This window comes from Pseudopipra pipra, chromosome 3 (assembly GCF_036250125.1).
Source record: "Pseudopipra pipra isolate bDixPip1 chromosome 3, bDixPip1.hap1, whole genome shotgun sequence".
NCBI classification, from domain to species: domain Eukaryota; kingdom Metazoa; phylum Chordata; class Aves; order Passeriformes; family Pipridae; genus Pseudopipra; species Pseudopipra pipra.
This window is the reverse complement of record NC_087551.1, coordinates 66897944-66912078: the sequence shown is the minus strand read 5'-3', so window position 1 is coordinate 66912078 and position 14135 is coordinate 66897944. Positions and strand designations below refer to the sequence as shown.

General features: G+C 38.4%; 1 protein-coding gene across 1 annotated transcript in view; it reads left to right on the top strand.

The window, feature by feature from the left end:
• RFX6 (regulatory factor X6) overlaps positions 1 to 7639 on the top strand; it is a 35566-nt gene extending 27927 nt beyond the window's left edge. Inside the window, exons 14-19 of the mRNA XM_064649698.1 lie at positions 688 to 805; positions 1879 to 2001; positions 3376 to 3585; positions 4103 to 4612; positions 5514 to 5732; positions 6504 to 7639. Of these exons, the coding sequence (XP_064505768.1) occupies positions 688 to 805; positions 1879 to 2001; positions 3376 to 3585; positions 4103 to 4612; positions 5514 to 5732; positions 6504 to 6670 (1347 nt within the window). The 3' untranslated portion in view covers positions 6671 to 7639. The remainder of the gene's footprint in view (positions 1 to 687; positions 806 to 1878; positions 2002 to 3375; positions 3586 to 4102; positions 4613 to 5513; positions 5733 to 6503) is intronic.
• The last annotated feature ends 6496 nt before the right edge of the window (positions 7640 to 14135 follow it).

Sequence of the window (14135 nt, the reverse complement as noted above, 5' to 3'; positions counted from 1 at the left end):
ATGAAGCTAGGTCAACTAAGCAGAAGCTAATAATTGACAGAACATGCAATCCTTCCATTGCTGTCTGCCTTCTGTTCATGCTAAAATGTGGCTACTGTCAAACTCGCACAACAACTTCTTTCTGCTTGGTGTTTGAGAAAGTAACAGGGCATATGTTACTACACGAACAAATCACTGCCAGAACAAAGTGACAGTATGAAATGAGCAATATTAAAAGCATCACTTTGATCATCATGATAGTAAACATACCATTCTGTAAGAGAAAGTCTGGCCAGTATTATACAGATTAAATTGAAGTACAAGGACTAATTTCTATTCCCTCTTTATGCGGAATAACATAGTGCCAGAAGGAGGGGGGGGTTTCTTTCTTTCTTTCTGCCTTATATTTATAGAACACCTTGGCACCTTTAGTACTAGAATATGAGGTAATCTATGTACCTTCAGGGCATATCAAGGCCCAAGCAGTAAGCAGTTTGTTCATCAAACATTGACATTCTACGAACTCTGCACTGAAAAGGGAGAATCTTGCTCTTTTTTACCACATTAGGACACACATTAAGAAGATACTGTCAATCAAGCAACTTGATTCACTCTGCCACACTGAACTCTCAAACATATTGAGTTCTTCTCTCCTGTGTGCAGAAAGCAGGTTACCATATTTAACAGTATTTTACTATTTTCTTTCAGGCAAGCAAGCAAAATGGGAGGTCTTTAAAGAAGAGAGCTCAAGACTTCCTTCTGAAATGGAGCTTTTTTGGTGCTCGAGTGATGCATAATCTAACCCTAAACAACGCATCAAGTTTTGGTACCTGATCATTAAAAAACAATCGTATTTTGTACATATATGCCAGTATTTACCAGCTTTCTGGAACAGAGGAACCGGTTCTAATCTAAAGATGCTTTGATCAAAGCCACAAATGCTGTGTAATGTGTTTTTCAAACTAACATTTCATGTTAAATGCTAGCAATATTTTGGTGGTGACCTGTGTCACATGTTCATTTTTAAAACATTTTTAATTGCTGTTTGATACTGCTTTGTCATTTAAGTGGTAAAAGCTTTGTTTGCTTTAATATGGCAATGGAAGTGTAACTGCATAGCTCAGTATAGGAGACAGAAGATTTAAATTATTAGTTTTACCTGTGGATCAAGTTTGGTAAAAAATTACTGTTTTGTAGAAGATTTGTCCATGATATGTTTTAATAAAAGCAAAAGAAATTTGGCAGTCACCACACATTTAATTCCGGGATCAGCAGATTATCAATTCAACAGTGTTTCTGGCTTTTAAAATTCAAGGCTCACACATCCATCTTTAGGAATATTTACATTTTTGGGAACATTCAGGAAGAATCTTTTATAAAATGGTAGATGGTAGACCAAGTGAAACTAACTCTAGTACATAATTTCCTAAATTTAGTCATAGGTACATTGTTATTTAAAATTCAGAGGGTATTTGAAATGGCTGTTAGGGACACACGCTTTTTAATGTGATATATCCTTGAAATAAGGTCAAAGACTTCACCAGTTATTGTCTGGTTATTTAGCACAAGACAAACAGAAATAGAGCAGAGGCATTCTAGCAGACTTCGGCCTTATCTACTCCACTGTGTGCCCTCTTCAAGTCTAAAGCATGTCTCACTTTCATCAGTATTTTTCTTTGATGTAATTAGTGGTCAAATAGCCTACAGGACAGTAAACAATTGAGCCAGGTGGGCCAGTGCAAAGAGAGATTAGAGCTAGAATTTAGGCACTATTCCTTGTTGGTCTTGCCAGGTCATTTAAAGTCCACAATTATTTGTTTGTTTCCCTGGCTTCTTGTAGAATAGAGAGAGATGGTCACAAAGATAACTCAGCTACTCTCTCTCTTTCTCTTCCAAAAGGTTCTTTTCATTTGATCCGCATGTTACTAGATGAGTACATCCTGCTTGCCATGGAGACACAGTTCAACAATGACAAAGAACAAGAACTCCAGAATCTACTGGACAAATACATGAAGAATTTAGGTAACTAGAGCTTGGTCCTTTTGCATATACTTCTGTACTTTTAGAAATTGATGTATTTGTTTAACTTTAAACAGAAGCAAGTTTACTCTGTTTTCCTGAAGTTGTAGTTATATGCAACATGGTCAAATTCACCTGAAAAGTTTGTGACCATTCACTCAGCAATTCATTCACACCTTCCCAGCATGGTTCACTTCATAATGTTTTGTGGGCCTATGAATACAATGGATCACTGAAATTTGCTTGAAAGCAACATATACTTGTAGGTACATCCGAAGAGCCATGAGCTGAAATGTGAAAACAGGTATAAGCAGCAGAAAGGGCAGGAATTCCTAATCCAGTTTTTCTCCAAAGCCTAAATATGTAATTACATCTTGAACTGGGAATGTATGAAATGTTACCAAAATGCAAATATCCCTGCAATGTTGGAACAAAAGTTTGGAGCCCTGTTTATCATCTGGATGAAGTACTACTATGTGAAAGAGAAATAAAATTATTTTAAAACAGTATCCTTAACATTTTCCATCTACCAGACTTCTTCCAAGTTAGACAACTTGAAGTTATATGCTCCAAGTTCTTTGCTATCAAAAGAATGAAGATGTATTTGGATCAAGTTCTGGTCCAAGTTAATCCTTAAAAAAACAGTGAAACTTCAGTGAGTTCTGCAGAATTTTTCTTTATTAACATTAGCACCAGCAATCAACTCTAAATCTGCACTTTGTTGAAAGAAACTTGCATAGACTTTGTCTGACAGTAGGTGCTGCACTTCTTTTAGTTCAGCCTCCAAGAGAAAAACCTGTCCTATGTGCCAGTTACCTTATCCTTGGGTATTTAGGTGAAATACTGGAAACCATAAGGTAGAATCATGGTTTCCACTGCAGAATAACAGAACTGACTTTATCAATAATCTGCAGAAAACTAAAGAATTATTGAGTATAACAAATGCTTTTCTCTAGATACCAACATGAAACAGTTCGAGCATTCTAAAGTTCCCATTGTTAATTCTTTAGGATGAAGTGTTGAGCCTGATTCACTCTTAGTGCAATTTACTTTGCTTCATTGTTGAAATTTACTTCAAGGGAATAAATCTGATTCATACCTTCACTACGACAACTTCAGTTAAAGAGCTGATACTGTGCGATATAGATCTGTGGTCAGGGAAAATGATACCAACACTTTCATCAGGAAGATCAAGACTGGAGCAATATTTGTATTCATTGCCTATGTGCAAAATACGCAGACTTCACAGGGTTTTAGAATAATCAACCAAAGATACAAACAAATTGGGCAGCTCATATGCTGTCTATATGCTAGCAGTAAATTTATGTGCAATGAGCATACATAACAACCAACAGGAGTTTTGATTTACTCCTTCAGATGCAAGCAAAGCCACCTTCACTGCATCACCAAGCTCTTGCTTCCTAGCAAATCGTAACAAAGCTGCTCCTTTGCCCAGTGACACTTCAGTAAAGAATGAGTGTCTAGCAGAGCAAACCTATGTGTCCTTGTCGGCTAGCCAGCCCAGCAGCATACCTTCTGGTCTGAACTCCTTCACCACTGGAGACAGCGAGAACATGCAGCTGACAGGTATGTATCAACTCTTCCAGCTTCTCCTTCCCAATTTGCTTGTTAGTCTTTCAGTTCACAGTAACATGTTGCTGTAGAAGGGGCAATGACCACATGCATTTATAAAGACCTCTTATAAACAACATTTCATGAGCTCACCTTCTGTGATTTACAGAAGTCAGCAATTGTAATTACCCTGCCAGTAATAGTTCCTCTTGGAAAAGTGGTAAACTATCTTATACCTCTTGGCTTGGTGAGCTTCTTATGAGGAGAGAATGAACAGTAACATCTGGAGCACAAAAGGATTGTAACTGCTGGAGTTTCCCACTGAATGGAGCATCTCCAAGCTGGAGAATGAAAGGGGGAAGCTTTATAGCCTGTAGCCAAGGATTAAAAGCTGTGAGTTGTATAGGTGGGGGCTAATGTACATCTTTTGTAAAAGTTTCAAATAGTAATGTACACTTCGCTAGAGGGTTAGTGCCTTAACAGCAGTACTGCAGTATGGGTGCTAATCATGGCTAATGTTTATTTATTCCAGATCAAATGGAGCTGTCTCAAAGCACTGGCCACCTCATGACTCCACCTATTTCACCAGCCATGGTCAGCCGAGGAAGTGTTATCAACCAGGGGCCAATGGCTGTGAGACCTCCAAGTGTAGGTCCCGTGTTATCGACACATTCACAGTGCTCTTCTTACTCAGAACCGCTTTATCAGACTTTGTCACAAACTAATCAGAATTACTACGGAAGCAATTCCAATTACCAGGCTATGTTCAGAACACAAGCCCATTCCACTTCAGGAGCTTACGACCACAGAGCAGAGCACAGCCGATTCAACGCCTTCAGTGAACAGCAGTTCTCCAGAGACTACTTCAGCAACAGTTGTGCTGTGTCTCCATACAATGCCAGATCCCCTTCCAGCTATGGTCCCTCAAACATGTCTCAGGACACACACAATATGCAGTTTCTGAATACTGGGAGTTTCAATTTCTTGAACAACTCAGTGCCTACATGTCCAGGAGCAGCATATCCTGCTAATGCTTCCAATGGTATTAATATATATTTTCTTTTTCCCTTCTGTTTCTCTTTCCTTGATGGAGTAAAATACTTTTTCTCCACTTTTCTATGAAAGATGCATTTCAACTCTTATTTATACATTCCTGTTTTCCACTTCTCTGATGACACACAAAGGTGTAAAACAGTTTAATAATCTACTTAAGGATTTATTTTCTTCTGTTGAATCCTAATTTGACCTCAAATGCATCTGCTGACCTATGCTAATCTTCCTTTTGTATCATCACCATGTCTTGCACAAAGGACGCAAAAGCAGCATGGCCTTGTCGTTTAATGATCTCTTGAAAAGCCCCCCCAAAAATCTACTATGAAACAGAGCAGACACAAGATAGTTTACCTCTGGGATCAGCATAATGGACCATTCTAGTCACAGGGTCAGGATGATGAAACAAAGTATAAAAATGTGCATTAGCAATAGTTTAAGACTTTGGCCCTCCATCTCCCTCTGCTGGAGGAAAGACGCAGTGGAAACGTTGCTTTTATATGGATTTGTATATGCAGTAAGTCCGTATTACCCTGCAGATTTTCTTTCCATGTATACCTTCCTTGGCTGTGAGCTTCAAAAGGGAGCACTGAACTATGGATAGGGCTCCCCATGGTGTCTCTTACAGCCACCAATTGCAGGCTATGTTTGATTCTGAATCTAGAAGGGAAGGGCAATTTTCTGTGCTGAAGGCATGACTGAACCCTTAACATCTTTTTGTTTCCTTGTTACCACCTCTATTTTGGGTCAATCTTTGCACATGTTTCTAATGTTACTAGGCTGTATGTGTACATAAATAATCTTATTCTCAAGTACTTTTTGTCCAAGGTTATCACAGGCTCCTAACCTACTCAGTAGTTTCACTCATCTTTTTTTCAATCTTCTTTCAATAGGATATTATGGAAACAGCATAAATTATTCAGAATCTCATAGACTTGGAACAATGGTGGATCAGCATGTTTCTGTAATAAGCAGTGTAAGCAGCATTCGATCACTGCCATCGTACAGTGATATACATGATCCGCTGAATATCTTGGATGACAGTGGAAGAAAACAAACGGGCTCATACTACACAGAGTCCTCACCATCAATTGTCTGCCGGACCCCTATGCGTAAGTATAGCCAACAACTGAGGAACAGCTATGAACTTTATAGTATTCTAGCAAGTGTTGAGTATTAAACCGTAGCTCACATATATAAGATATAAAATGCAATATAGAGATGAAATAACTCAGTACTTCAGATTTATCATAAGATGTGTTTTCCTTAAAATTGCAGGACAATTGGTTTAATAACTCTTTGCTCACATAAGGAGGTCTATGATCCACTGTCCATGAGGAGTGGAATGACTGGCCTGAATTGCAGAAAAATCTGGTTTAGAAAACAGTTTCTAACTATTAAGTGAACTAATAACAGACTGGGCTTTTCTAAGGTCTCTTAAGGATCCTCACTGTCAAACAGATCAAAGGAACCCTGGGTCAGAGGTGTCTAGGTATATACTTCCTGTGGTATAGTCCCCATCCTGTGCTTCAACAACAGAGTGTGTTAGGCAAAGCTCCCACTGACAGTGAACTTTAGGCATAAATATCTGATTGCAAAGGGTTTGTTTTGGTATATGCCTTATACAAATGGCAGCTGAGTTTGATCTCACATTCCAAAAAGGGTTGCATGGAAGATACAAACTAGGGCACTGTTTGTTTCTCCACAAGATTATATCTTCCCGCTACTTACCTGTTAACCTTGCACAGAAGATCAGAAATTTCCATCCTTCAGATGATGTGCCTGGTAGAAAAGAGGTTGCATCAAATGAAAATGGATTGTAATTTCTGTTAAATTCAATAGACTGAAAACTTGCAATGATGGTAAATTTTTTTTCACCACAGCTTCAAACTTACAAACCACATCTTCTTCACAATGTATGTATGGAACACCTGGTCCGTTCCCTTCTCAGGAAAATCTGGAGGTCCATGGCCCACCAAGCAGAGATATGGTGTCATCGTTGCCACCAATCAACACTGTCTTCATGGGAGCAGCTGCTGGAGGAACCTAACTTGGAGAAACATGTCAGTGCCTTAAGCTTAATTTCCAACTCCAGACATTAAAGCTATGAAGACAATGCCTTTCAAGTTGGTGGAATATAAAAGTATTACATATAGGTGTTAGAGGAGCCGTTTTAGTGATATTAGCAGACATCCACACATAAAAAAATAGCTATATTTAGATTGGGTCCTGCTTGTGAATCTCTCAGGATTGTTCTCACCATTACAGCTTTTCAGTCAGAAATTTAGGGTAAGCAGAAAGAGCCACTGATTCTTGCAAACAAGACTAAGTTGTAAAGAAATTATTGCATCTATTCCTAATTTATTAAAAATGTTATTTTAGTCTTTCACTTATATATTTTCTTTCTTTTTTTGTTTGTTTGTTTTTGTTTTTGTTTTTTTTTTATAAAAAGGTTTATTTAATGCCTGTGTTGCTCATTATTTATTAGGACCACAGAGTAACTGTTTACTATCTCATATTTGACAGACTGTCAAATGTATGTATCCTACCTCCTATGGAAATGTTTACAAGGTCAATTTTTACAGTTTTAAATGAAACTAAGCCAAATTCTTAAGTTTTTTACTGTTGTGCTCTGGAAAGTCTATTTCAAATGTTTAGTGCCTACTTGTGTAAGTGAAAGTCCTCAGGAAATAAATAAAACTTATTATGGGTATTTTATTTCTCTTTCTCTTAAAATAAAACCCACAAAACATGCAAATATCATAAGCTAACTAATTTCAGTAGCCTGCTACTGTAGTTGAATAACTGAAGGAAATAAAACTACGCCACCAAATGTCATGGGATTTCAGAACTACTTGTGGTACGAGCCGAAAATTTCTGCTGATGGAAATCCACAAAAATATGTTCACCAATTTTCATGGGTTTAATGCAACTGTATAAACTGAAAACAAAAGTAATAAAATTTATTAAAAAATATTGCAACCCTTTAGATAGCTATTTTAATAAAAAAATATTTTACAAGTGCCACGATAATCTGTGCACAAACATGCATTTATGTATGCGGCTGGAGAAGCCAGGTTAAGAACATTCGTTAATGGTATCACAGAGGACAGAGAATGCACTCACAAAACAAACTTCTTGCTACATATTCATGAAATAACAGGTCTGACTTTTTAATCTGGTTGTCCCAACAGCAGATTCAGTTTTGGATTTAAATCCAGTCTTCTGAGGGTATTTGATGTCCATATTCCCATTCAGCACATTGAATATATGCTGAATATTGTGGAATTGGAGAGTAAGCATTTTTTGGTGGAAGAAAATGAATGATACTTTCTTTCTAATTCTGTATAACTTCCTTTAGTATTTTCTATCATGAGAAGCCTGACTGCAGCAGAAAAGTAATAAAAAACTTTGACTGGGCTAACTCATGCGTAATTCCTGATATGAAAAAATTTATGTAGAAATGAGACACCATTGTTCAGTAATTCAACTGAATTGCTTCAACTCAATTGCTTCCTAGCCCAGGATGAAGACTTATGCTGTGACCAAAAATGCTATAATGGTGTAAGAAAGTTTTGGTTTCTATAAAAATTCACAATGACTTGTAGTGGTAACACAGACTATTAAAAAAAAATATTTATTAGACAAGGCTTTGTAGCAAGTGAAGTAAGTAGCGCAAAAGAGTTCTTTCTTCATGACTGTTCAGAACATGATACATTTTCTTCTAAAATGAGTCCTATAAAAGGTCCTCTATCTATGCAGGTCACCCCTGTAGTCCCTGACAGGAGAGGAGATCCCTCCCATTCCAAGTGAGATAAGATGGGGAAGGGGAGTGCAAAGGTAAGGAATACGCCACTAGGACAAGGGGTATGTCACTATCCTGAAGTGCTTGGTTCCCTCTGCTGACAAGTGGCATGGCACAAATAATCACTTTAATCTTCCAGACTGTTGAATTTATGTGAGAGCAATATGTAGAATTTAGAGGAGGTAGGCAATCACTAGCAGACAGGGTCTTAGTCTGTTAGGCCCTACATAAAAAGAACTGTTCATGATACCTAATTTCTCATATGGGTTTTATATGCACAACTTCCAGTCATTTTCTTTTTTCATGTGAGACATTTTGCATTGGGGCTTTTTGGTTTTTTTCGTGGTTTTTTTTTCCCCATAAATTACTGTATCTGCACATTTTCTGAATTAAGAAACAGTCATATGTCATTAAATGTGCAGATTCTTCTGAAGGCTGCAGAATAGAAAGTAGCATAAAGTGTCACACTGTTGCAAATCACAGTTTATCATGAATAGTAAGGAGCAATAAAAAATATTCTAATATTCAAATAACCAGTTGAGAGAATTCTCTCATAGTTCTGCAGAACAAACCAAGCCCATCATAATTGTAACTAGCAAAAGCAAATGAGAAATTTCCATTTTATGACCCATTAGTTCGATCAAATATATAGTTTGAAGAATTCAATGTTTTGTCTGTGGGAAATGAAATAACTCATAGCTTTTGTGAATACCCCATGGGAAGATTTTACTTTTGGTAGTACAACAGCATTACAGTAAATAATATGAAGAACCAATGGAGTTGACTGTTGGTGGTCTTGTACTACTCAGTTCAGTTGCAATTTTCGTGAATGCATTGCTTTTAATATATAAATGCCTGAAAATCCACGATTAAAAATTGTACATGTTGAGTACAATCAGTGTCAAATGAATATTGCCTAAGGGGGAAAAAAAAGGTGGTTTGCTTTTTTTTCTGAGAAAGTAAGATGAAAAATTAAATCCTTTTGATCTATTTATTGATATTAATGAATTTGAACTGGTTCTAGGAAAGGCAAAAGAGATGCATGAATGGGTCAAATCAACTTCCACTTCTAAAGTAAAAATTATTCTAATACAAATTATATCGACCAAGATGAAGCAATATTGGAGAAAAAACAATTACTCATGTGCCTTGAGCCCATGCCTAGCAGCACAGAATCCGTGTTGCAAGAGAAGTACAGTTCTTTGACCCTGAAGGTAAGTAGGACCACAGGAATATTACTCCAAACTCAAAATTAGCGAGAAAGTTGGCCTTTACCTTTAAATGTGTAGTGAAAACACAGTGAAATAACTTCTAAAACCTGTGTATTATTGTGTCTGAGTTTATGGTCTTGGATTCAGGCTACTGTGCTGGATGAGCCTGCGCAATACCTGAGTTTGGCTTACGGCTCTTGCCAGAAGGGTCTGCATGGTGTGTTTAACTTAATGTAGTTAATTCATGGAAGTTCTTTGCTTTCTTCTTAGTGATGTACTCAAGATGGAGCTTAAACCTGAGTTAGCTTTGGCATTAAGGTTAACTTCAGGAGCTGGGTCAACATGAAGCTGGAACCATGAGACAGTAGTAGAATTAGAAGTGGCCATCAAGCTTAACTTACTGCTGCTGCTTAGAGAGATCCACAAACGATGTTTAGTTCTAGATAAAACAGAATGCAGGGAGAACAATATAGATTACTATTGTAGTCAGAATTATAACTAAGATTTACTTGGGCAGGAGCAGGTAAAAGTGAGTTGTTTCTGCATTTAGCAGGGATTGTTGAGCTTATACAAAACTTACTGTCAGACCAGATGATCTAGGTATGATTCCTTCAAGGTCTGGTCTTTAGAGTAGACTTCAAATTGATTTGAAATTTACATTTGAAAATTAAAGAAGATGAGCCATTTAGGTTAAAGCCAGGTCTAGAAGAAATGAGTGAAACTAATTTAAAGTTTTAGGTGATGGAGGCCACATTATCAATTTTCTGATGCTGGCATTTCTGGAATATGAAGTTATGGTTGAGGTTCAAGCCAACGTGAAGCAATGAATCTGAACTAATTATGGATTTAAGACCTTAATGTATCTATGCTTATTATTGAAATTAATAAGAGTTCACTGATATAGTCATTATCTTCAGCTAAGAGTTGAAATAAAAGACTAGGACTAGGTCAGTAGTTGTGTCAGCCAGGATCAATGCATGTCTAATTAGCCATTAGCTGAAACTTCTCTGATGGAAAAGAGATGTATCTTGCACAACCAAAGATGAGAAGATATCTTTAATGGAAGGACTGCTGGATTTGTATCCTCTAGAGAGATGCTGCATCATTGCTAATGATTAGACCTCAAGTAATCAGCATTACTGGGATGGTGAAAGATCGGGAAAGCAGGAGATCCTACTAAAAACTATACTGCTTCCATGGTCATCAGACATTTGCAGCAACTACCAGGCTCAGCAGAATCCCTTCTTACAAGGACTTGAGCCTGCCAATGAAGGCATAACCAGACAAAACAGGACAAAAGCAGGGCTGGGATCTGAAATAGGGGAGGTAAAATATTGTGCTCATTGCACAATAAGTGACACCAAATACCATTTCTCTACATTTGGATTCTTTGTTATTTACACAGTTTTTTCCCATTTAACAATGGGTTTATGTTACAATGCTGCACAGAGCAATGGTTACACAACTGGGAACACATAAAAGATTATATTAGCAGCTGAACTAGGAAAATCTACTTCCCTTCCTTTTGGCTTAGTTGATTATTATCCTTGATCAAATAAAGGGCCACATGTTCGTACTGCCCTTGTGCCCTGGTTGCTACAGTAGAAAGAAACATACAGTGAAATTGTACATTTAGAGTACTATATGCCTTTTTGACTCCTGTCATATTTAATTTTCCCATATAATTCAGTTTTGCTCAGACTTTATTGACTAGTCACCTGTTTTGCACCAAGATACAGAGATCACTCTAAATTTAGTAAAAATTACATGTTTTAGAAAATCCCCATTACAGGAAAAATACAAACTGTATGTAATACAGAGGTGGACAATAAATAACCCTTCCTTTCTCTCTATTATGGTTTTTACCAAGCTTCCTCTTTAAAGTATGATCAGCTTTCAAAAACTGGCCCAAATGTACTGAATTATCTAACAGCATCTTTCCCTTGACTCTAGACATTTTTTCCTAGGTAGGTGTGCCATCCACTGACTGATGTACTGGATCTGTGTTCCTGCACACCCAGTCCACAGCAGCTGTTAATTTTTGACAGTCTCCAACTTTCAGTTCGTGGTAAGTACTTTCATTTTAGAGGTCACATGGCCAAACTCCAGACATGTTTAAGAGAGCAGTTACCCAGCTTCTGGCTCCTGAGAAAGATCTGATGAAACACCTTTCCTGCCCTAGATGTAACAGTTCTCTCTCAGTTCCATACCTGAAACTACCAAAATACACATTGTACAATTGATAATATGGTGATATGGTTTGAAGCTGGCTCCCTGCCAAGTCTCCAAACCTTACCACAAGAAGTCGTCACCCCCCGCCCCCAAACCTCAGGGAGAAGAGGGATAAAAACAACCAAGAAAACCCGAAATGAGAGAGAGACAGCTAAAGTAATATATATATATATATATTTACACTTATGTTACAGTTATATACAATTGAAATATATATACAATTTCACAAGGGAACGGGAAAGGGGAAGGGAAAAAGAACAAAACCAAAATAAAATATATATATATATATCCCGATTAGTAGCCCAATATCTAGCAACTAAAAGAGTTAGCAAAGAAATATCTCACTACTCTCCTTGGGACAACCGAGAGTCGCTCTGGAACAATCGCCGGCAACCTCCGCCTCCCAAGGTCAGCAAGGCCTAACCAGGCCTCGCTCCCCAACACAGCAGACTCAACAGCAGGGAACCTGCACCTCCAAGCTGCTGGAAGGAAAGAGAGCGAAGGCCTTCCCTCCTTTCTTCTTATAGCCTGGCTTACATAAAAATCGTAGGGAATACTGGGTAAATCTGGACCCTTCCTTGGCTACAAACTGGTCACCAAGGAAGGCCTAGCCCAAACTACCACATATGGGTAATGTTTCAAGAATTGTAGAAGGTCCTGCTCCAAAGTTTACATGTAGTAGAATGGTGCTATCAGAAGAAACTGAAGACATACTTATATAGTCAGCTTTGTTTGTTCCCCTGCTTTGCAAGAGTGGTCTTTATCTCCTGACTTTACAGTCAATCCTGTAAAGTATACTTTGGCTTCAGCCTCTAGCCAAGCTGTTCCCTTTGCAGAGAAATAGTGAAAAAATCAATATTTTGTCCACTCCAGGGTCCACATCTACTCTACATCAGCTATGTGATCCCCATCCTTTCATAGTCTTTCAAAAGGAGCCTTCCAGAGCTCCTGCTCTCTCCAAAGAGCTGGGAACAAGGTTCAGGTTACTTCTGCCAGCATTGAAAGCTATCTATCACTGATAAGTGAGATTCCCCTGAGTCCTGGACAGCTCAGACCCATGTGAAACTGAATTACTTATGGCTGGAAATTTGTCCCTTTCTCGTCCATCTCCAGGCAAAGTAGAATTTGGCAGGTGGGTGTCCCTTAGGACTGCTTTAGCTCAGCAGTCCCTTCCCTTAGCCCTTGCTGCTTTTAGAGATTCTTCGAGTTGTGGCTCACATGATTTCCATGAGCCACTCCACGTATCCTGTGAGGATCCTAGACGCCTCGGTTGAGGTTGAGAAGTGTGGTTGGCAAGAGGACATGCAGTTGTTACGCAGTTAATACATGACAAACTTTAAGTCCCTTCCTGGCTGTTGACCCTGAAAGTCTCGGTGCAGTCTGCAAGGTCAGGGTGACATGTTTGTGCACCTGCTTGGATTACTCTGTGAGCCCCAGCGCCAGGCTGGCAGCAGTCCTGCAACAATGCAATTCGTAAGAGTTAACGCTAACCTTCAAGAAATGCTAGTCACATAGCAGACCAGATTGAACTGGACATAGTCTCTATGATGAAACTGGATGATGTCCAGATAGTGTGCAGTGGAAAATATGTGTTTAATCAACATATGGCTATGCATTATATGTCCTTGTGGCTAAGCTGAGAGGTCAACAGAGAGATAAGCCAACAAGTGCCCAAGCATTTTTGAAAGTGGCATTTGGAGTTTAACTTCATTAACACTGATGGGTGTAGAGAGCTTTTGATGCCTATGAGAATCTCATCCTAATCCTGTAAGTAATAGAAAATCTCTTCTAAAAATTTATAGAAATCTTACTTCTATAGAAATAATTATCTATCTTTAAAAAAACTGATCTTCACCCTTGCAGTGTTGACCAGATCAACATGTGAAAACATGCAAAATCCCCCATGACTGACTACATAAAAATGCTATCCTCTGGTCTTTCATCTTATTGACAATTCTAAAGGTAAGGCAAGGCTTCTACATCTGCATTTAGTTTCTCAAGTAAGCAAACAGCTCTTCTGAAGTGTTGCACACTCAGCAGTTCCTGCTGACTGGCATTAATGAAACGGCTTTGCCAGGAAAGTGCATGCTGGAGAGCCATGGAGATAAAAACAAAACTCACAGAGTGGGGGTGGGGGTGGGTGGGCACTGGTCTCACTGCATGTCACTGGTCTATGGCAGCACTGGATCAAATGCTACACTTTTCCACAACAACTACAGCATGGTACAAGGGTCCCTGTTTAGGAAAGGAAATAAATACTAACAATA